Source organism: Pyrus communis, chromosome 6 (genome assembly GCF_963583255.1).
Source record: "Pyrus communis chromosome 6, drPyrComm1.1, whole genome shotgun sequence".
In the NCBI taxonomy this organism is placed as follows: domain Eukaryota; kingdom Viridiplantae; phylum Streptophyta; class Magnoliopsida; order Rosales; family Rosaceae; genus Pyrus; species Pyrus communis.
Genome location: NC_084808.1, coordinates 25,040,217 through 25,063,979, shown reverse-complemented (window position 1 = coordinate 25,063,979; position 23,763 = coordinate 25,040,217). Strand labels below are relative to the sequence as shown.

Sequence of the window (23,763 nt, the reverse complement as noted above, 5' to 3'; positions counted from 1 at the left end):
ATATGTTTCGGATTTTAGTAATTGATAAAGGATTAGAGACTTGTTTCTTATAATCTTACCTTTTTATATGAAGATTAAAAGCTTAAGCAATTAGCAATCCATTTTTAACATTCAAGTTTCTTTTTACTTTTTTAAACGTAACTTAAACATAGTGATTAGGATATACAATTCAATTCTAAGCACCGAATAAGTTAGAGAGACATATACCAGTTTAATGCAACAGACGACATAGTTGACCAAAAAAGCGTAGATCTTGAGACCAATACTAATATAATTGCCTTAACTTTAAAAAAACTGGACTAATACTGTTGTTATTTTAGGATATGTGAGCTCCAGTTTCATATGAATCCTAAGATAAATCTTATGGTAAACTAAGCTATTAACTTAAATGTGACATCCCACATCGTCCAAGGAGTGGATTATGTAAGCCTTATATGTATATTCTCATCTCTACCTAGCACGAGACCTTTTGGGAACTCATTGGCTTTGAGTTCCATCGGAACTCTGAAGTTAAGCGAGTTCGGGCGAGAGCCTTCTCAGGATGGATGACCCACTACGAAGTTTCTCATGAGTTTTCAAAAACAAAACTGTGAGAGCGTGGTCGGGGCCCAAAGCGGACAATATCGTGCTATGATGGAGTCGAGCCCCGGATGTGGTGGGGGCCTGGGCCAGGATGTGACAATTTTGGTATTAGAGCCAATCCTTGGCCGGAAGTGTGTCGACGAGGATGTCGGGCCCTTAAGGGGGGTGGATTGTGATATCCCACATCGCCCAAAGGAGTGGATCATGTAAGTCTTATATGTACATTCTCATCTTTACCTAGCACGAGGCATTTTGGAAACTCACTGACTTCGGGTTCCATCGAAACTCTGAAGTTAAGCGAGTTCGGGCGAGAGCATTCTCAGGATGGGTGACCCACTGGGAAGTTTCTCATGAGTTCCCATAAACAAAACCGTGAAGGCGTGGTCGGGGCCCAAAGCGGACAATATCATGTTACGGTGAAGTCGAACCCGGGATGTGGTGGGGGCCCAGATCGGGATGTGACATTAAATAATTCATGTTACACTGGAACACAATTCTTTCGCAAAATCATTAAATTAAAAAAAAAAATATTCCCGCGTGATACTTTCTGTCTTCTTCCCCAACTGTCTCTCTTCTCCATGCATATCCATGTCCTATCTCCACCTCTCTCTTGATTGTTCACTCCCCTTCTCTCCTCTTGCGTTTTTTTTTTCTTTTCGCATATGAGAAAAGGAGAGGGGTATGTTTCAAAAATTTTACTGTCGTCGTCGAAAAATTTCATATAAAAAAAGGTTCACGCGTTCAAGAATAAGGGAATCCCAATTTCCTAAACACACAATCTCAAAAAAAATTTGTGCTTTGTTACTAACTGAGTTTGAATATTATTGATAAAAGGTTGGATGAAATTGGATGTGTAAAGTTATTAGGGTTTTATGCAATTGGATTTGCTAGGTTTAGTTTAGATATTTGATGAGGGGATTAGGTTTTGCAGATGTAAGGGATTCAATATGACGTGAAACTTTCTTCTTCTTCTTTTGTTTTTTCTTTGTTTTATCAATTATTATTTTGTTTTCATATAAGAAAAATTATTTAAGTTGATAACTTAATTTACCACAAAATTAATCTGGAAATTCTTATGAAAAAATCTCACGGATCCTCAAAATATAGAATATTGGTGCCATTATTTAAGGGTGCAGCCTGTAACTTTAAATAGTTGGGCCATTATTTAAGAATATTGGTGCTGAATCCCGATTTATTTTGTCATTTTAAGTTGCTGTCGTTTGGACTTTTTATGTCCTAATAAATTCCAAACGATGAATAATGTTCCAAAATCTAATCAGATGCATGGTCCACTAGCTGTTGATTCTAAATACCTGTGGATTTTAAAATATCTCTATGTGAAGCTTTGTCTATTGCTCTTTAGCTAAGGAAAAATAAAAATTTGGAAACCTTGAAGCTTAAATAACTTGGAACTAGTTACACGTACTATCTTCAGAGATTATGTGATATATTATTAGTAAAAGATGATTTAGCTCAATAAATACGAGCTTTTGCACTTCTAGTTTATTGAGATATATGTATTTAATTTCATGTTATTCCATTTGTCAATTTAATTAGAAAAAATTTGACACTAAATCATCTTATTAGTCGAACAAAAATGGGTGAGTAAAAGGCATCATTAGCCACATATATAAATAATTACAAATTAAAAGAACTCATACTAGTCATCACTAACATTAGTTGTACTTATACATAATGAGTTGGGTGAAAAACCTATTAGTGACTAATAAATATCAGCGGACTAATGGCATCGTTAAGAACTTTTATATTCATTTTACAAAATCTCCATGACGAATACTTGATGAGCATCTATATATGCAAACAAGTGTGTGTGTGTGTGTGCAATATATATATATATATATATGTGGGGACAAAGGAAGGAGATAGATAAGATCATAAGAAGTAGCCAACTAGCTAGCTTGGGACAGGAGATGGAGAGATCAACGATCGAACTAAAATGTAAGTGGATATATAGGATATTGGACGCCTGTGCATGGACTGCACGGTGTGGTGTGTGGTCCATGCATGCATGTTGTGCATGCAAGGGGCAGTAGCGGCCTTATTGTTTGGCTGAGAGGTGAGGCAGACCCCATCTGAGAGAGAACCATTGTCCTTGGATGACAACTTGGGATTGCTCGGCGGCCCTTCACATGGGCTGGCAGGCCAAAATATAGACCAAGACCATCGACTTTTCTTCCAATCAATTTATCCATCCATCGCATGTCGTTTCTTCCGTTCCATGTGTTTTGTGTTTTCCTTTTTACAGATGACAATCTCACATGCAGCTTGTATTTTATACGAACTAGAATGATAGGCCAAGTCGATCGAACAGTTTATATGGACCATATATGTTTATTTTCTTGTTTGGCTTGATTGGTATTTAGGAATTAGGAGGCATCAGATCATACCGGGCAATGCTTCCCCACAAAAACATTCTCCACTTCGTTGCTGCTCCTGACTCTCCTTCATTCTCCAATCACGAACATAGTACCGCTTTCATGCGTGTCACAATATATACACATACATATACATACACACATACATACATACATATAAGGGAAGGGTTTATAACCACATCAAGTAGAAATGTGGAAATGCGGTAGAAGTTTATGCCAGGTTTGTTCCCTGATCTAGATGTTCAAAGCACAGAATTGATAAAAACATCAATGATTTTCTAGTTGAAAGCTTTGAGATCGGATATGTGCCATTTGACTGTGGCCAGGAATGAGCCGAAATGCTTTTAGCCTTTTCGGGAGGATTAGTCCTACCATTCTCAATTTGGGATACCTCATATAGTATAAGACATTGTGAAGCATAGTATAGGACGAAAATAAGTCATTGTGAAGCATATTATAGGACAAATAATTGATTTATTTTAATTTTATGCAAAACAAATGACTTAGCTGAATCAATAATAACACACTTGGGAGTTTGATTTCAAATGTTAGCTAAATTTATACAATTGATCAAATAATTGTGCCATACTAAAATTAGGACTTCACGTGAGCGAAAGCTGTACATGGAACGTCCACTATTGACTTAAAAGACTTGAGGGTCTTGCCTCCCAATGATTAGGAATCGGAACAATATGTTAATAATTCCACATGGAGGATGAAACACAAGGACAACAATCATCCACTGATTTTGGCTGCATATCTAACATCATTTTTTAAAAATATGTCAAAATGTTCAAATCAATACTAACGTTCAAAAAACATAACAACAATGCTTTACAGGTTTAATCTAATATGATGACATGGATTTCTACCCCTCACTCTTACTGCCAAAATTGATAGCAGCTTCAAAATTTTTTTTTAATTGAGTATTAAATGCATTTTATTATTATTATTATAATAAATAAATAATAAAATAATAGTTCAATTTGACATGTCGGATGAAGAACAAAACTTTAAAAGATGTCAAAGTGCCACATAGGCTATCAAATTTAAATTTTATGCTTGAATTGACATCTCATTTGGAAATATTCTAATTTAGCGAATGTTTGTAATTAATTATTATTTTTTTTGGAAAAAAAATCAGTTGGACTGCGAAGACTTGTTGGACTTGTTCCGAATGCCATGGAGTTAAAAGCCTATAGGTACTGCCCATACGAAAAATGGGGCTTCTCACTGTGCGAAGGGTCCAAAATATGGGCTACGCTTCTTAACTATCTGAATGCGTGTGTAGCTGTATAGCCCAGCCTACAATGAACTTAAGACAAAAACGCATATCACCTTTGCTCTCGAGATTATTTGTTTGAATCACCTTTGCGCTCGAGATTATGATAAGTTCAAAATTCTTATAACTCGTTTGGATGTGTTTTTAAAATAACGTTTTTGATGAAAATACTTTTGAAACCAATCTTTAGTAAAAAAATCAAAGTGAGTTCTGAAAAAACGCTTTAAGTGTTTTCTGCAAAAAACAGATATGTGGTGCTCCTTCCAAAGAGCACTTAAAGTGCTCTTAGAACTCAAAATAAATTTCACCAAAAGTACTTTTAGTCATTTTAAAAGTACATCTAAACGAGTCTTTATTCAGCACAACATTTTGCAAAGAGCTTATAGCTAAAGTGACCTAGAGCGTTGGCCTTTACACTCGAAATGACGTGTTTGAATCACTTCACCCCCAATATCTCTTGTAGAAACTATAAAGAAATTATAAATAGCTCACCAAAAGGATAATTTGGCACTATTATATAGTGAAAAAAATAAAACAAGGGGAAGTGCCCAAAATCTTTTGACAGTGTCAATAACAATTTATTTTGTTATTTATCAATGAAGAGAGATTACAACCGCACATAATTCTCTCGGCACGTTGAAACTATTATTGTTGAGTTGTATCTATCAAATACGTACTTGCAACGTCGTTAAGGAAACGTTTACTTATTTTGAATGAGTATTGAGATAAATTCGATTATGACTTCCCTTGCATTTACAATCACATACATAGAAAAAGCAGGTACATTTCCACGTTGTAATCTAATCTTATACTTAAAAAAAAAAAAAAAGGGTAAATTACATTTTGCACCCTCAAGTTTGGGTGCAATTACAACTTCTTACAACATCTTTAAAACATTTCAACTTCATACCTTTGCTATTATTTCATTTCAATTCCGTACAACCGTCTCAATTTCAGTTAAATTTTCCGTTATCTACTTACGTGGATCTCACGGGCCCATTATACTTGTGCCACGTGGATTAAAAATTAATAAAATAATTTTTAATTATAGAAAGTGGCCACTTTCTCATTCTCCAGCCCACCATTTCCTTACTCTCTCTTATTCTCTTGGCATCCGCCCACCCCTTACTATCCTCTATTTTCTTTTCTAGGAGCCACTCGACTCCCTCGCTTCCCTTGACCAGCTCTGCCTCTTAGAGTTTGCACCAGCATGGTGGTGTTTTGTCTTTCTTTTTCCTCTCCTTCTATTTGCGTTGCTCCCATCTCAGAGTCTCCACCTTGCTAACATTAAGCACTAAAACAAAAACTCCATTGCAACCCACCCATCTGCAAACACAAAACAACCAAAAATGTTGGAAAATCTATGAATTTCAAAGAATTGAAGCAAAGATTGAAAAGTGGTTCAAATCACAAAAATCCATCGCGACTTACCAAACTGTAAGAACTCAGATCCGCACCACCCAAGGAAAACCCACAGCTTATGCAAGAACCCAGAAGACGGGACAAACTCGACTGTGTTCAACCACTATAGAACAAAAAACCGGATCTAGAAAGGGAGGCTTCGACAAGGGATCTGATCGAGATTTGTTATTCTCTTTAAGGCGGCTCCGAATTTCCTATGGGTTCGCTTCGATTTACCTTACAAGCCGACGAGGAAGAGTCCGCTGCGAATAGGCTGGATGGCGGGGGAGCGACCATTGCTAGAGTATTGAAGGAGCTTCGAAATCGGTGTCACTGACTGTAACACCATTGTTGGAAGTCACAGACAGATAGAGAAAAAGTGGGGTAGGGGTTAAGTTAGAGAGAGAAGGAGAAGTGTGTGGCAACGGGGAGGGAGATAGAGGTGTGGCTGGATGAAGGATTATGGCTAGGGTTGAATGGAGATGGGTTGACGGAAAGGTTGAAGATGAGTGTAGAAATAAGGGGTGGACCCATTATTATTTGAAAACAAATTATATTTTAATTTATTTTCCTTTTTATATTAACATTTATAAATAAAATTACTTTTTTATTAATTTTTAATCCCCGTGGCACAAGTATAATGGGCCTCGTGAGATCCACGTAAGCAGATAACGGAAAAATTAACAGAAATTGAGACAGTTGTACGGAATTGAAATGAAATAATAGCAAAAGTATAAAATTGAAATGTTTTAAAGATGTTATAAGAAGTTGTAATTTCACCCAAACTTAAGGGTGCAAAATGTAATTTACCCTAAAAAAAATCATCGATTAGATTCATTAAAAAACAGTTGATCCGTATACTCATTCTAATATTGACTTCTTGATTCCAAATAAAATAAGCATATAGAAAAATGGGTGCACATTGAGCTTAGTTTTATACTCCTTGTGATTGATGAACAAAAAAAAAATTAATGCAAGAAGAAAGCAACTACTTGCAAAATAGTCACACTAGATCCAATTCCAGAGGATGGTGAGAGTGTTCCAAGGGATTCAAAGTCTATTGGGCCTCTTGGTCAATCCATGACTTTGTTATTGGGCTTTATCCAATTGCCCATTTTGGGCCTCCTTTTCAGGGTCAGATTTGGACCAAGACAGCAAGTCTTACTTCACACGCCAATAGTCAACTACATAGTTGAGTTCAGCTTGGATCCTAGGACGGTAGGACCCTGTTTGGATGCCATAGCTTCTGCTTAAAACCAAGGCATCACAACTTAAAGCCAGGTTTCTAAGTCAGAGCTCAGCCAGCCCATCTCAGTTTTCAAAAATCAAATTGCAGCCACGTCATTATCTATCTTTTTTTCTTCATCTACATCAATATATATTTCAATACCAAAGATATCTCCCATAGATTAAGTAGCAGCTCGAAAGGTTAATCAATTCGGAAATATTTGAATCTACGCTTATTTTCTACTCCCAAAAGCATTTCATCATTTATTGCATCCCACTTTAAACTAATTTAAATTGAGAACTACCTCTACTCTTACTAGTACATGTGGTAAAAAGCCCTTAAGGTAATGTCATCACTTAGCTAAAATACTATGAGAAGGAGAATCCGTTAAATTTAAACATGGTCAAATGGCAAAAATAAGTCCACATTTCTTCCATAGCGAGAATTTTAATTGATTGTCACTTTTAGAACACAATCAAATAAAAGTCAACAAAAGACGATAAAACAACTTGATAAGCGTGTAAGCGCATGCAAAGAGACTAGTTATTTAGTGATTTCCAACACGTATAATAAAAACAAACAATTTCAAGTCAAAGCCAAAAAAAAAGAAAAAAAAAAGAAAAAGAAAAAGAAGAGAACCCAAATATGACAAACAAATAAAAGCCAACAAAAGACGATAAAATCACTTGATTCGTGCTTAAGCGCGTGCTTAGAGACTAGTCATTGAGAAATTCCCATCACGAATAACAAAAACGGACAATTTCAAGGATAAGCCAAAAAAAAAAAAAATATTATGAAAAATTGATTACAAAGCTATATTACATTATTAGTCTCACAACCAATTTGTTAGACGCAATATCATCATCAAAAATCATGATCTAGAAAAAACCCACTTCCATTTGCTACAACCACTCACACACTTACACCAAACCAGCAGCACCCATAAATCAAAATCTATCAAAAAAATAAAAAAAAATCTACGGCCTTTGCCCAAACCCTAAATCCCCAAAAAGCAAAGCATGCCCAAAATCAATTCAAAATCCCTTTGACGCATTTACCCCCCAACACCTCCACTCAATCACCCAAATTGCCACTACTCCCTTGTGATTAATCCATGCTTTGAGTAGTTAATCACCTCCTAATCAATACCAAATCCCTAATTTTTCATGACGTGGAAGAGAGGACCGCCTACAGCCGGTAAAACCATCCCTAATGTGACCGGAAAATTAACCCCAATTTTTTCCTAGTCTCTGTAGGAGGAGGGTGGCGTTTATATTTATATCCCTAATATTATATAAACCACATTTTCTTAAACTCGTCTTCTCTTCCCCTCTCTCTATTTTCTCTGTTTTTTTCTGTTTGTTTCTCGAGAAAGATAGAAAAGAAAAAAAAACGTAAGGGGAGAAGTTTTATAATTTGGCTTCGTCTTCTCTCGCTGCGCCTTCAGAGAATCACAACAATCTCCGCAGCGAAACGTTTCGTCTGCGTTTTTTGTTCGGAGTTGGAAGAAAAGCTCGTTGTGGAGGAAGACTTCGGCTGTTTGACGACTCGACGATCTCTTCGTAATATTCGTTTCCTGATTTTCTCCGGAATATTTGAGAAAATTTTCTCTGAGCATTGCTTTACCTTCAAGTAAATGTTAATTACTGTTTGGTTTTGTTTTGTGGTTAGGATTTCGGCGTCGGAGAGGTGATCTGCTCGGAGCTTCGGGATTGGAATTGTGGTGCTTGTATGTAGCTTTTCGTCGAGTTTTGCGTTTGAATTTTTGGTTTTTGGTTTTAGATCTGCTTTGTGCTTGTTGCTTGTGTTTGAATGAGGGAGTTAGTGTTGAATCGCAGTTTGAAGCATGATTTGTGGCTGAGGAGAGGAAGAGTTGGCGGCGGCGGTGACGACGACGGAGATGAAGAGGTCCAGAGACGACGTTTTTATGAGCTCGCAACTCAAGCGGCCCATGGTTTCCGCTCGAGGAGAGCCGTAAGTCCTTCTTCTCCTTGTATTCTCTTCTCATTATTGTTTTAATTTTTGTTCTTGTATTAATTATTAATTCTCGTGTTTGATTATCCTAGAACATGCTTTTTAATTATGAGATTAAGTTGATTATTGGTCGAATTTGGTGAGTCCGTGCTTGTTGATTTACTGCGTGTGCTTTCAATTTTAAAATTAAATGTTAATTTATCAGTTTGAGGCTACGAAATTGACCGGTTAAGCGTGACTTACCCAGAAAGATCAGTTTTTTGTTAGGTTTTTAGGCCAATTATCTCTGAAAGTTTCAATCTTCCTCGGGTGTGGACTGAGGAGAAACTTAAATTTTAACTTATTACCCTGGTCATGTATGCGGATTTTCTTATCTTTTCTTTAATGAAAAACAAAATTTAAGATGATGTTTAATTTTACTTGAAAAAAGTTGTTTTCTGGCGATTGATCTACTGGAATAGTTCGGAATTTTGTACATTAACTAATTTGTAAGTTTGTTTTTGTGCAATGAAGTTCTGGGCAACCCCAGATGATGGCAGCAGCAGCAGCAGCTTCCCAAAAACTAACAACAAATGATGCCTTAGCGTATCTAAAAGCGGTGAAGGATATATTTCAAGACAAGAACAGGGGAAAATACGAAGAATTTCTTGAAGTCATGAAAGACTTCAAGGCCACAAGGTTCGATCATGTTATATGCTATACTAAAATCCATACATTTAATTTACATGGTAATTTGCTTATTTAAGCTTGTGTTTACTTGAGTTTTTGTGTGTTGTGTTGTTTGTAGAATTGACACTGCAGGTGTGATAGAGAGGGTGAAGGATTTATTTAAAGGGCATCGAGAGCTAATATTAGGTTTCAATACCTTCTTGCCAAAGGGATATGAAATAACCCTCCCACTTGATGAAGACCAACAACCTCCTCAAAAGAAGCCTGTTGAATTTGAAGAAGCAATCAATTTCGTGAACAAAATTAAGGTCGGAGCATCACTTCGTAGCTTAGTCTGGTGTTACTGGTTACTTTAAAGTTTAGTAACCTAATGAATTCTCTATCTGCAGACACGATTTCAAGGCGACGACCATGTTTATAAATCTTTTTTAGACATTCTGAATATGTACAGAAAGGAAAACAAGTCCATCCAAGAGGTTTACCAGGAGGTGTGTTGATGCATCTTTTGCGTACCTTATTCCTTAATCTGATGCTGTTCGTTTATTTCATGTTCTAAAAAGTTCACTTTGAACTTCTGCAGGTTGCTGCACTTTTCCAAGACCACTCAGACTTGCTTGTGGAGTTTACTCACTTTTTACCTGATACTACAGGAACAGCCTCTATTCATCCACCTCATAGAAACTCGATGCTCCATGATAGGAGCTCTGCGATGCCTACTATGCGGCAAATGCATGTGGACAAGGTTTTTTTTTTTCCATTCTCACTCTCTCACCCTTGTATTACTTATTTTTCATTCTGATGTCTCATTGTTGTTGATGCTAACATCTGGTTCATTGTTGCCAGAAAGAAAGGACCATGGGTTCTTATGCTGACCATGATCTCAGTGTTGACCGTCCTGATCCTGACCATGATAAAGCTCTAATGAAAGTGGACAAAGATCAAAGGAGGCGTGGCGAGAAGGAGAAGGAGAGGAGAGAAGACAGAGAAAGAAGAGAACGGGATGATAGGGATTTTGACCATGATGGCAGTAGAGACCTCAGTATGCAGCGTTTTTCCCACAAACGGAAATCTGCTCGTAGGATTGAGGACACTGAACAATTGCAGCCAGGTGGGCAAGGCCTTGAAAATTTTGCAGCAAATCTCATTTCATCCTCTTATGATGATAAAAATTCTGCAAAGAGTGAGAATTATATGATATTTTTGAACTAATTTACATAACCATTGATGAAAGTTGGTTTTCATCTGGTAATTAATAAATTAATACATTCTAGCAATCTATCTATTGACAAATTTGACTTGTTCCCATGTGCGTTTGTGTGTGCGTTATTTGGGGGTTGGGGGGGGGGGGGGGGGTTAAGTAAAGACTGTCACACCTTGGACAGTTCAGTACTGTTGCATATACATAAGTTAAGATTTTTGTCAGTATCAACTATATGATCAGTTGTTTGTGCACTTTTATTCTTTGATGAGCACTTTATTTGCCTGTTTGTTCTTCCTCCAGCAGCTTCTTTTACTCATTGTATGTCATCGCAGGTATGTACGGCCAGGAGTTTGCTTTCTGCGAGAAAGTGAAGGAGAAATTACAAAATCCTGAAGATTACCAGGAATTTTTGAAGTGCCTTCATATTTATAGCAAGGAAATTATTACACGCTCTGAATTGCAGTCTTTGGTAAGTTGTATACTTGTAATACTGATATAAACTGTTATAATTTATTTACCTGTTAAAAGGAAATTTACAGAACACAATCTCTAATTTCGCCTTGTGTAGGTGGCTGATTTAATTGGAAGATATCCAGAACTTATGGATGGGTTCGATGATTTTTTGGCATGTTGTGAGAAGAAAGGTTTGTTCTAGTCTATTCTTTTACCTGCACTATATATGTGTGATTAACACTATCTAATTGAGTCCTGTCCTGCAGATGGGTTCCTTGCCGGTGTCATGAGTAAAAGTACGTAACATGATTTGTTCCCTTTTTTTGTTCCATATAAGCTAGATCCTCCTCTTAGTTTATCAAAAGACTTCGGGCACTGGCATGGTCTTGAACAGAACCATTTTTTTCCCCTTTTTTTTTATTAATTTGATCTGAGGGTTAATTTGTAGTTTTTTTTAATAAATATTTTGTACTTTGTCAATAGACTTGCAAACCAACTCTTAATTCTTAATTCATCACAGAATCCTTGTGGAATGAAGGACATATACCAAGATCAGTGAAGGTAGAAGATAGGGATAGGGATAGAGATCGTGAAAGGGATGATGGGGTTAAAGATAGAGAGCATGAATCTCGAGAAAGAGATAGACTTGATAAAAATGGTGCCTTTGGAAATAAAGAAGTTGGAGGCCAGAAGAGTTTATTTACCAGCAAGGATAAATATTTGGCAAAACCCATTAACGAGCTTGACCTCTCCAACTGTGAGCGCTGCACTCCGAGTTATCGTCTCCTGCCAAAGAACGTATGTGGTGCTTTCAGAGACAGTTATCTATTTTTCCTTTTTAAGGAGGTATTGATGCTTTTACTGATATTTCTATTTGTCTTTTCATGTCATGCAGTATCCAATACCTTCTGCTAGCCAAAGAACAGAGCTTGGTTCTGAAGTATTAAATGATCACTGGGTATCCGTTACTTCTGGAAGTGAGGATTATTCTTTTAAACACATGCGCAAAAACCAGTATGAAGAAAGCCTGTTTCGGTGTGAGGATGACAGGTTGGTCAAAGATTTTTCAATATCAACCATTTTTTTCCCATTATTTATTTGTTTTCTAGCAACATTAACTCAAGGTGGTTGTTCCCTACCCACCTCCCTCAAAATTGTATTTATTGTTGTAGGTGATTAGGGTTCATGTTGCCATTTTTGCACTTTGGTAATGCTTATTTATAAACAGGGGAACCTCTGTTTTTGGTTTTTGGCATCTGTCTTTCGAGAGGGAAAGATTTGTGTCATGCTGTTTATTTCTACCTTTTGCCCTTTGTTGCGCCACCAAATTACCAATTGCTTGTAAAGATTTCCAGCTATTGGCTGAATTGACTTTGTTACTGGGTAATTCATCTTCTTATATTTCTTAGGTTTGAGCTGGATATGTTGTTGGAGTCCGTGAACGTAACAACCAAGCGTGTGGAAGAGCTACTAGAAAAGATCAACAACAATACGATTAAGATGGACAGTCCAATTCGTATTGAAGAACACTTCACAGGTTATTATTTTAATGACTGAATTGAAGATAGCTGCTTATGTAATATAACCTCAGTTGTTGATTTTCTTTTTCATGGGGATATATTTTTGACAGAACTTTTCCCTTGTCTCTTCTTTTCTAGCTTTGAACCTAAGGTGCATTGAGCGATTATATGGTGACCATGGGCTTGATGTGATGGATGTGTTGAGGAAAAATGCTCCACTAGCTTTGCCTGTCATATTGACCCGTTTGAAGCAAAAGCAAGAAGAGTGGGCAAGGTGTCGTTCAGATTTTAATAAAGTTTGGGCTGATATATATGCCAAGAACTATCACAAGTCACTTGATCATCGTAGCTTCTACTTTAAGCAACAAGACACCAAGAGCTTAAGCACAAAAGGTAATTTAAAAATTGCATCTTCTTTTTCCTTATTTTCTTTGACTGAGAGTTTTTAGTTTTACAAATTAATAATGGCAGCAAGCTTTCTCTTCCATTTTAGTTTAGAATATTGAGATTCCGTATTCTTCCTTTCTTTTGCATTTGCTCTTTCCGCTTATGGATTTTATTGCTCGTTTCTTCTTTCCTCTCATTGATGGGAACAAACTTTTGCAGCCTTGTTGGCAGAGATTAAAGAGATTAGTGAGAAGAAGCGGAAGGAAGATGATGTTCTTCTTGCTATTGCTGCTGGAAATAGACGACCGATTATTCCTAATTTGGAATTTGAGTACCCTGACCCAGAAATCCATGAAGATCTGTATCAACTCGTCAAATATTCTTGTGGAGAAGTTTGCACTACCGAACAATTGGATAAAGTTATGAAGATATGGACAACTTTTCTTGAACCAATACTTGGTGTTCCTACACGGCCTCAAGGTGCAGAGGATACTGAAGATGTTGTGAAAGCAAAAAATCTTACCGTAAAGAGTGGTTCTGCAAGTCCGGGAGAGAGTGATGGTAGTCCTGATGCTGATGCTACTTTGACGAATTCCAAACAATTAAATTCATCAAGAAATGGTGATGAAAGCATTCAACCTGAACAGTCAAGTTCTTGCAGGACTTGGACAGTAAATGGGGCTAATGGGGTCAAAGAAGAAAGTTCGCTTGACATTGATCGTGCTGCATGTAAAGGTGATACTTTCTGCAATACCTCTCAACAAGGTAAAGTGCAGAGTAATACATCTACAGCTGATGAAACGTCTGGGGCTAGCAAACTAGACATTTTCAATGAACGATTAGTGAATTCTAATGCATCACTTGCCACTGGGTTGGAGCAAAGTAATGGAAGAACTAATTTAGAACACTCATCAGGTTTGTAGAACGTTCAAAACTACTGAGTTTTTTTTCGTACTAATTGGACGTATTGCTTTGTTATTTATTTATTTCATAATCTTCTTTCTGAAATTGCAACTAGATTTCTGAAATCCTTTTTTTTGTTGGTTACTAGGGCATAGTCCTACTCCGTCCAGACCTGGTAATGGCACTGTTGATGTTGGGCTGGAGTTACCTTCATCAGAGGTATGGCTGGTCCAGTGGTAAAACTTTGATGTTTTGAGAACCCTGGTTGATATTGGCAGTATGGGTTGTTGGTACATATTTGATGAAACTAATTTTGGTTAGTAGTTTGAATACTTATGGTGAAAGGGTAGTGAAAAAAATAGCAATCTTTGCACATGTTGAACAGTTAAGGTTAGATGGGAACAAATAGAGTTTCCTGTTGTGTGTGTGTAATATTAATCTTGTAGAGGTTTTTGCACTGAATTTTGGAAACTGTGTTTGGTGAGTTATTCTTATCATGAGTGTCTTTGGTAAAAGCTGAAAGATATGTAGTAACAAATGAAACAAAAGGTATGACACTTACAGCTATATTTAGAGTTTATATAAATTTCCAACCACATGGCAGTTTGCAACCTTGTACGTTGATTATGTTGAGATGATAAACTTGATATGGCATGTAACTATCTTAAATGTATGGGTTAGATACATTGTAATCAGCTATTAGATAAATCTTGTGGATAAACATGCCATGGTATGTAGTCTGCTTGTATGTAGTAAGATATGTTCTAATATCAACTTTTGATAAGTCAATTCAGTGATTGTATTTACTACTCATCAAATTGTGCTATAGCTGACAAACTGTATGCTAGTGGTCTTTGTGGTGGGTACTGGATATTATTTCTATATTGTCACGGTAAATATGTGCTGAAGATATTTGTGTTCCTATTGATGTCATAGGTTGGTGATTCTACAAGACCAGGTATTTCCTCAAATGGAGCAATAGCAGAAGGCGCCAAGGGTCTCAGATATCTTGAAGAGTCTGCTAGGCACTTCAAGATTGAAAGAGAAGAAGGCGAAATATCTCCAAATGGAGATTTTGAGGAGGATAATTTTGCAAACTATAGAGAAGCTGGTTCAGAGGCCGTTCAAAAATCAAAGCATGGTACTATCAGCAGGCAATATCAAGCCAGACATGGGGAAGGAGAAATATGTGCTGGAGAGACAGGTGGAGAAAATGAAGCTGATGCCGATGATGAAGGTGAGGAAAGTGCTCCGAGGTCATCGGAGGATAGTGAGAATGCCTCTGAGAATGGTGATGTTTCTGGAAGCGAGTCTGGTGATGGGGAGGAATGTTCTCGTGAAGAGCGTGAGGAAGATGGGGACAATGATGAGCACGATACTAAGGCTGAGAGTGAAGGTGAAGCTGAAGGGATGGCTGATGCCCATGATGTTGAAGGAGATGGAATATCTTTGCCTCTTTCAGAACGTTTTCTCCTGACCGTGAAGCCTCTTGCAAAGTATGTTCCTTCAGCTTTACATGACAAGGAGAAGAAGGACTCTCGGATATTTTACGGAAATGATTCTTTCTATGTGCTATTCAGGCTTCACCAAGTAAGGTTAATTATTAAGACACGTACACACAAGTGTACGTGTGTATTGGTGCACAAGGACTTAAACTTAAGTACTTGTAGTTCAGCCATTAGATCATATATGGATTAGTGGGTCGTACTCGTATATATCTCAACTGTCCATATCTAATCTAATGGATTATATGCAAGTACTTTGGTCAATTTTTTTTTTTCTCTTTGAATTTAGTAGATGGTGATGTTGATATACGTGTATCCCAACTGTTTCACTTATTTGATAGACGTTATATGAGAGAATACAATCAGCAAAGATTAACTCATCATCTGCTGAGAGGAAGTGGCGGGCTGCTTCAAATGATTCGAGCCCTTCAGATTCTTATGCTAGGTGGTTTTTCTTTGGTCTCCTTGTTTGTTCACAACTAAGTGTATATATTTCCTAACTCCTTATTTTATGGTACAGATTCATGAGTGCACTTTACAATTTACTTGACGGTTCTTCTGACAATACAAAATTTGAGGATGATTGTCGAGCCATCATTGGGACACAATCATATCTTCTATTCACATTAGACAAGCTGATCTACAAACTCGTTAAGCAGGTTGGATGGCCATACATTTTCTTCTTTCTTCAAGTTTCTTTCCCATCTCCCTTTTTTTGACCCCAGAAGTTTTGCTTCATTTCCTATTTTTTCAGCTCCAAACTGTTGCCAGTGATGAGATGGACAACAAACTTTTCCAGCTTTATGCATTTGAAAAATCAAGAAAACTGGGAAGATTTGTTGATGTGGTTTATCACGAAAATGCTCGTGTTCTTCTTTATGATGAGAACATTTATCGCATCGAATGTGTATGTCTCTTATGTTACATTCTAAGTTGTAATACTATCTACACTAATGCAATTTCAACTCTAAATCTATAATCACTATTTTCTTCGTTGCAGGCATCCTCCCCAACCCGGGTGTCTGTTCAGCTTATGGATTTTGGGCATGATAAGCCTGAAATGACTGCTGTTTCCATGGACCCTAATTTTTCCGCATATCTGCATAATGAATTCCTGTCAGTTCTTCCTGACAAAAAAGAGAAGTCTGGGATCTTCTTGAAGAGGTAAGTTTGTTATAGTTGGCAGTACAGAGTTTTTGAAGTTGAGTTGTCATGACTATTAATGCCTTACTTTTTTTTTAATTTTTTTTCCCAGGAACAAACACAAGTATAGTAGTGATGAATTGTCTGCAATCTGTGAGGCCATGGAAGGGCTAAAAGTCGCCAATGGTCTGGAGTGTAAGATTGCTTGCCATTCATCCAAGGTACTATATTCACTCTTCTGCCTATATGTTAGCTAGTTATTATTTTCGTGCATTACGACGATAAGTTTTGCATTAAATTGAGCCAGTCTGTGGATTTCCTTTCTATGATTAGGTCTTCTTTTCTGGCCTTTCTGCATCTGTTAATCAATTAAACTTTTGTGTGTTAGGTCTCGTACGTCTTAGATACAGAAGACTTTCTGTTTCGGACAAAGAAGAAAAGGAAAAGTTTGCACCAGAACAGTTCATGCCTTAACCCGGCTAGGTTTCCTAACGGTTCTAGTAGAGTAGAACGATTTCAGCGGTTGCTTTCGAGCTCATGATATGTCATCTTTTGACCATCAAGTAAATATGGTATGTGCTTCGTTTCTGAATACCGGTGTCTGACACTTCTATCGTTTAAGTAGTGTTTTTTAGTTAATATAATTGAGAAAACCCTCAAACTATGTGTGATGCTGTTTACATCTGTTTCTCCAGTAGCATTTTGCAAGCATTACATACCGTGGCACTGGAAACTCGAAAAATTTGAGGCGCTGTGAGCGAAAAAGCTTTTGGTGGAATTACCTGTGTATTCTCATACATCCGTCTCTCCAACCTAATAAAGAATTTGAGGAGAGGGGGAGGGGGATGCGGATCTTTAAGCCGCATTCATGTAAATAGAGGTAATTTGTGTTGTAAACTTGAGATGCATGTTCATTTTATTCATCAATTTTTTTTTGTTAATCTTTTTTAATGTCGTATCGGAAGCTCTAATTAATTTTACGGTGGATACTTATATGCGTCGGTCATTAAAATTGCCGGACTGATTTGGCCGGGAGACCAGCCAGCCCGGTTCTCACTTGCTAATCGTTAATCTTCCATTTTTGGTCTGTATGTTTATGCAAGCGATACCCATGTCGTCTTTAGTATCATTTGGTATGGAGGATTAGATTAGAAGATAATTTCTTAATTTTGGAAGCGAATGATTTTTCGTTTTGTGGAGATTAGAAGATGATTTGTTTTTTAAACAACGATATACTTACACTTAAGAGAGGGGAGAAATAATTTGGTATCGCTCAACAGGGAGAAAACTCATCCCTTCTGATACTGCAATGGTGGGAGAAGTTTTCTTCATGAGTAATTTATCTTTCTATCTTTTAGATGGTCGTAATTCGGTATTGGGCTGAGTGGGCTTTGTATTTGTCTATAATCCGCATTTAGTATTTGCTTGAATCCGGAATCTGCGGCTGCATCTTGTCTAATGTGTTCATGCACTTGCACATCGAAATCTGAGATTCACCACCACCAATCATCTCAAACCACCACCACCAAGCTATCACTATAATCAAGACACCATGACCTAGCCACCATCGTAAATCCGCTGCCGCCGCCGCCACCGCCACCGCCATCGGAATGCACCGAATTGATCGAAAACGAAACATTGGTCATTTCGACGACGTTGATTCGGTAACCCAACATTATCACCGTCTAGTAATATTCATCTTAATTTGTAATTGAGATGTCTTAAGTTATGCTTGTCAACCGTAATCATTGTTTTCGTTTGATTTACTCAATTTGGTGGCAAAAAATAAACAAATGGTATATGAGAATTTTATAGCCTTTGAGCTAAAGACCAAATAGACCATCATTTGTTTATTATCAACTCAAACAAATTATTGGCAAAATAAACAAATAATAATAAGGCGCCCGCCCAGCCGCCGTTCAATATGTGTAGACCATATAATATCCACCCACCAAATGACCAAACCGCATGTAGCGCAAGCGCATCTTTGCTTACTTCCACCAAACCCCATTTCGCATTTGCTACCAACACTTGTACGGATTATTTTAGTCAAATACTCAAAATTAAGTTTTTCAGTGCAAATTAAATTAACAAACAACCACAAAAATATACTACAACTATAGACTCAGGAATATAAAATAAATAAAAGTTAAGAATTATAAAGAAAATGCTAAAGAAATCATTTGTTTAGACAGTATAATATGCCACTAATAAAAAATAAGCTCATCAATTAATTCTAATTCAATTTTAAACATTCACTTAATATAATTTATAAAATAATAACAAAATTATAAAGTCAAAGAAATCACTCCGCCACAAAAAAACGACAGCTTACTTCTCGGTTCAAAATTTTCCTTGTAACCGAAAAACGGATGGTATGTGTTTTTATACAAGTAATGAAAAATAGGTTTTTTTTAATTATTAATTTTTTAACACATATTTAACACTGACACGTGATATACACTCTGGTATTCCCCGTCGCACTCAAAAATCTCTTCTACTTCCGCTGCCAAACTCCCGAACTCTCCACAAACGCTTTTCATTTTTCTTTCACCAGTTTCTCAGCTCCCATCGTCTCAGACAGCCGGAACGATCCAACGGTCAGATATGGCTCTATCCCGCCTAGCCTCCTCCTCCTCCGGCTCCAATCTCCTGAGGCCCTTCGCCTCCGCCTTATCCCTCACCCCATCTCTCCGCCGTCCGATATCATCCGCCGCCGATGACTCCACCACCCTCACGATCGAGACCTCCCTCCCCTTCACCTCCCACAACTGTGAGCCGCCGTCGCGCACGCTCGAGACCACTCCCAAGGAGCTTATGACGTTCTTCCGCGACATGGCGTTGATGCGCCGGATGGAGATCGCCGCCGACTCGCTCTACAAGGCCAAGCTGATCCGAGGGTTTTGCCACCTCTACGACGGCCAGGAGGCCGTCGCCATCGGCATGGAGGCCGCAATTACCAAAAAGGACTGCATCATCACCGCGTACCGTGACCACTGCACCTTCCTCGGCCGCGGTGGGACCCTCCTGCAGGTTTTCGCCGAGCTCATGGGGCGCCAGGCTGGCAGCTCCAAGGGGAAAGGTGGGTCCATGCATTTCTACAAGAAGGACGCTGGATTCTATGGCGGCCACGGTATAGTCGGCGCTCAGATTCCGCTGGGATGTGGATTGGCTTTTGGGCAGAAGTACTCCAAGGACGAAACGGTGACGTTTGCTCTCTACGGTGACGGTGCGGCCAATCAAGGGCAGTTGTTCGAGGCGCTTAACATTTCTGCGCTTTGGGATCTGCCTGCGATTTTGGTCTGTGAGAATAATCACTGTAAGTAGGTGTTTCTTCATAAACAAAAGATTGATTCAATAGAATCAATAGAAACTGTCAATTTACATATACTGAATGATTTCGGTGTGCTTTTGACGCAGATGGAATGGGAACCGCCGAGTGGAGAGCGGCGAAGAGTCCCGCATATTACAAGCGTGGAGATTATGTTCCTGGCTTGAAGGTTAGATAGAATTTTTCAGTGTGGAATTTTATTGGTTGCTGCTTGTGCATTTGCTTTGAATTTTGTTAGCTAACTGAGGAAAGATGGTTTTGTGATTGGTATAACATGTAAGTTGTAAGTACTTACTAAGTCATACTGAATTGATTATATCGTGTGAATTGAATGGGTAGACGATTGTAGATGATAATCAGATTATTGTTTCTAGTAGGAGTTTATGCTCATTTAGCTAATGGTTTGTGGCTAATCTTCAGGTGGACGGTATGGATGTGTTTGCCGTAAAGCAGGCATGCAAATTTGCCAAGGAGCATGCTCTGAAGAACGGACCCATTGTGAGTTATTCCTCCGTTGTTTGCTCTGACATGATTTTTTGAAAGTTCTTTGTGCAAACTATGGCAACATGATTTGATTTATTGTTAGGACATCTGCTTCACTGTTTTAGTTTATAGTCCCACATACAGAAGCAAAACCTGATAGGTAGTGCGTATGTCAAATGACTTTTTGTGGGAGGACTCATAATTCCATTGTGATTGCAAATGCTGCCAGAGAATGTTAAGCGTACGTTAGATTGAAGCTACAATGAACTATCAAGCATGTGGTCTGTGAATTAATCTTGCGTATGAGGGAAACGTCTTAGCCTCTAGTCTGGGGTCAGTTTGACAGTAAATGTATGACTATGATTTTAGTTTTAGAAATTGCAACTCTGTTTGCAGACATTCCGAAATTTGATGCAGAATCCCTTTAGAATTCTAGTATAAACTTGGGTTACAGTTGCATGGACTCCAGTACTTTGTTGGGTAAGCAATGCATTTTCTACTTGAAGAGTTGCCTTTTTAGCATTCGTACACCCTTTGTGGAAGTAAAGAGAGATATAATACTTTGGAAATGAAAAGGGGCATGAAATGAAATGTTTGGTCCAAGTATTACATTCTCCCTTTTTCTAATTTGAAATTGTTCAGATACTTAGAGAAGCCTGTGTGGTTCATTGAGGAATTGTAACCTTCATTCAGACCCGGAGTTTTGTCTAGATCAACCTTTGAACCGTAGAAATTAATTGGTCTTTTTGAAATGGTGTTCTGTGTGATATATGAAGTCGTCCAAGAGCTTTTTAGTCTTTGGATTGCATACTTGTTATTCATACATTGATGGAACTCATGGAACTATTTCAAGTGTTATAATTGTTGAATTTGTTGTTACTCTGCCTGATATTTTTTGCCTGACAATCTTCCTGATACTGGTGGTCAGATTCTTGAAATGGACACTTACAGGTACCATGGTCACTCTATGTCTGATCCTGGTAGCACCTACCGCACACGTGATGAGATTTCTGGCGTGAGACAGGTTTGATATGCATACTTAAATCCTTTCCCCCTCCCTTATTTTGGAGATTATATGCCACAGTTTTGTAAGTGTCTTTTATAATTTTACTTTGTGATGCAATTTCTAGGAGCGTGATCCAATTGATAGAATAAGAAAGCTGATATTTGCTCATGATCTAGCTAATGAGAAGGATCTAAAGGTATATACAATTCAACTATGCTCACTTCTATATTAAATTTAACTTCATTTCGATTCGGGTATAAAAGTTCTTAATTGAGGTTAAATGTTAGTTTATTGGTCCCATTCCTGTTTCTCATCTTGCTGGTAGGGGATCGATCCCTGCTTGAATGCCATAAAGGACAATCAGAAAAAGTGTGTATTTATCTCTTTCTTTACTCTTCTTTTAGGATATTGAAAAGGAAGTAAGAAAAGAAGTTGATGAAGCCATTGCTCAAGCCAAAGTAAGTGTAACTTTCTGTTGTTGTCATTTGATTTCATTAGTTTAATTTTATCTTCCTTTTTAAACGCGACGGGTGCAGCCAACTTTCTATTGTTACTAGTTATCATTCTGTCACACTGTATTTGATGTCTGTTGTTCCTGTTTTCAGGAAAGCCCGATGCCAGAACCCTCCGAACTCTTCACAAATATCTATGTGAAAGGCTATGGAACTGAGGTAATATTTAATCCCTTCCCTTGTATTTCACACACAGATAAGCACACAATGTGTGTTCTTACGTGACCATGTATTACTTACGACCTCTTTGATTACGTTGTATGTGGATGTTACTTGCCCCAGTTACGGCTAAAAGTTCCTTTTTACTGATAAAAGTTTTTCTGTTTAATTGCAGTCTTTTGGACCAGATAGGAAAGAAATCAGAACTGTACTTCCCTGAATCTAAAGCGGAAAGTTGCCGATGAGTGACCAAAGACAATTACTGTCCTTCTTCCTTGACCCTGAAGGTCCTTTTGCTTTCAAAATTGAACCACACCTTCCAAATTCCCGGAAAAGAGAAAAAATGAAACAATAAATGGTTCGAGTAAAGATGGCCATCTCTTCCGAGCTGTACATTTTGATACTCGCCGTCGTTTTTGTATAGGATTATTGATTGTTCTCGCAAGTATTGAGGCCGAATTGTTGCATTCATGATATGTAGGTCTCGATGCTTGAGAGTTTACTGGCGTTCGCTTTTGGAAATCTGCATTTTTTTTTTCTCATTTCCAGGTTGCATTTGAAGCTTATTAACCCGCATCGCATCGCATGCCATTCAATTATTGGAAGAGGTTAACCAAAAAAATGAAATTTGTATTCAATCAGAAAGTAACTATTTCACTTGGTATGTTGGATGGATTCCACTCAGGCTATGAGTCCGTGGACGAGACGGACTTCGTTTTCCTACGACGGCGGAGACGGTGGTTGGGGGAAGGGAGGAGACGGTGGGTGAAGTAATAATGTGATGCAACTGACGGCGGGTGAATTAATAAGATGATGCAATTTATGGTGAAATTGGTCATTGAATTTTATGAAATTATTGGGTTTCATTTTTATGTTTTTACAAGAAACAATAGAATATTTTATGATTTCTTAGATTATTTCTAAAGGAGATGTCAAATTCTAATTGGAATGTCATGTAATCAAATTTGAAGGTAGAAGCACTTTAACCGATATGTCATCCTATGTGGATTGACATGTGAATTTTCATATGTCAAATTTAACATACGAGAAAATGTGATGTCAAATAATTTTTAATTATTTTACTGTGTGGATTTCATTAATGCACTAATTATAGATTTTGAAAATTCATTTTCATTGATTTCTTTTTAAAATGGGTTCTACAAATATCATTCATAACAAAAAATATATATTAGTTGGAAAAAAGAGAAAATTTGACATTGCCACATCCACCATCGAATCCACATTAAGGGCTACCTTGGGCTATAGCCCAGGTAGCTTTTGGTAGAAAATAAAATTTTACATGTAATTTTTATTGATTTTCGAATGTAGCTCACTATATATTTAGTCACTGATTCGAATTCTCTCGGTTTAATTATAAAATATAGTTTACAAATCATCTCTTTTTCTCATATCTTTTTTCTCATCGCTTCTTGTATATATACAAGTTTGAATTTGTTTGAATAACGAAAGTTCTTGGGCCACCTTGTGAAAAATTTCTTAAGGTAGCTGATACAGTAAAAAAATATAGTATCAAGTTTCTTTGTTTATAAAGATTTAAATCTTTAAGCTAGCCCATCCGGTGAAAATTTTCTAGCTCCGCTATTAGCCACTTCAACCATCAAATTAAC

The 23,763-nt window shown here is 37.5% G+C and overlaps 2 protein-coding genes across 5 annotated transcripts; both read left to right on the top strand.

Annotated features, from left to right (window-relative positions):
* The first annotated feature begins 8,209 nt into the window (after positions 1-8,209).
* LOC137736771 (paired amphipathic helix protein Sin3-like 4) lies at positions 8,210-17,641 on the top strand. 4 transcript variants are annotated; one of them, XM_068476036.1, is made up of 25 exons: positions 8,210-8,451; positions 8,561-8,618; positions 8,728-8,863; positions 9,377-9,541; positions 9,651-9,840; positions 9,922-10,020; positions 10,113-10,274; positions 10,376-10,640; positions 11,066-11,202; positions 11,302-11,377; positions 11,453-11,482; positions 11,707-11,984; positions 12,082-12,236; positions 12,596-12,723; positions 12,845-13,099; positions 13,313-14,008; positions 14,145-14,215; positions 14,933-15,586; positions 15,843-15,946; positions 16,022-16,160; positions 16,256-16,408; positions 16,502-16,665; positions 16,757-16,865; positions 17,033-17,216; positions 17,340-17,641. In XM_068476036.1, the coding sequence occupies exons 3-24, from the start codon at positions 8,790-8,792 to the stop codon at positions 17,183-17,185; spliced, it is 4,257 nt and encodes a 1,418-aa protein (XP_068332137.1). In that variant the 5' UTR covers positions 8,210-8,451; positions 8,561-8,618; positions 8,728-8,789; the 3' UTR covers positions 17,186-17,216; positions 17,340-17,641. The 4 variants fall into 4 exon arrangements, with proteins under 4 accessions (XP_068332137.1, XP_068332135.1, XP_068332134.1 ...); XM_068476034.1 differs by having other exon boundaries at positions 10,376-10,712; positions 17,343-17,641; XM_068476033.1 differs by having other exon boundaries at positions 10,376-10,712.
* Positions 17,642-19,130: 1,489 nt separating this feature from the next.
* On the top strand, positions 19,131-22,677 carry LOC137736944 (pyruvate dehydrogenase E1 component subunit alpha, mitochondrial). Its single transcript, XM_068476270.1, has 8 exons — positions 19,131-19,963; positions 20,065-20,144; positions 20,396-20,473; positions 21,387-21,482; positions 21,589-21,660; positions 21,869-21,922; positions 22,070-22,135; positions 22,311-22,677. Exons 1-8 carry the CDS (start codon positions 19,252-19,254, stop codon positions 22,353-22,355), a joined length of 1,203 nt encoding a protein of 400 aa, XP_068332371.1. The 5' UTR covers positions 19,131-19,251; the 3' UTR covers positions 22,356-22,677.
* Positions 22,678-23,763: the final 1,086 nt, after the last annotated feature.

Excerpts from the sequence above, each read along its gene's own strand:
- LOC137736771 (XM_068476034.1), top strand. The coding sequence starts at position 8,790 with ATGAAGAGGTCCAGAGACGACGTTTTTATGAGCTCGCAACTCAAGCGG. Across the intron at positions 11,203-11,301 it reads GCTCTGAATTGCAGTCTTTG|GTGGCTGATTTAATTGGAAG; the intron begins GTAAGTTGTATA and ends CGCCTTGTGTAG. Across the intron at positions 12,724-12,844 it reads TATTGAAGAACACTTCACAG|CTTTGAACCTAAGGTGCATT; the intron begins GTTATTATTTTA and ends CTTCTTTTCTAG.
- LOC137736944 (XM_068476270.1), top strand. The coding sequence starts at position 19,252 with ATGGCTCTATCCCGCCTAGCCTCCTCCTCCTCCGGCTCCAATCTCCTG. Across the intron at positions 20,474-21,386 it reads CTCTGAAGAACGGACCCATT|ATTCTTGAAATGGACACTTA; the intron begins GTGAGTTATTCC and ends ACTGGTGGTCAG. Across the intron at positions 21,923-22,069 it reads AAGCCATTGCTCAAGCCAAA|GAAAGCCCGATGCCAGAACC; the intron begins GTAAGTGTAACT and ends TCCTGTTTTCAG.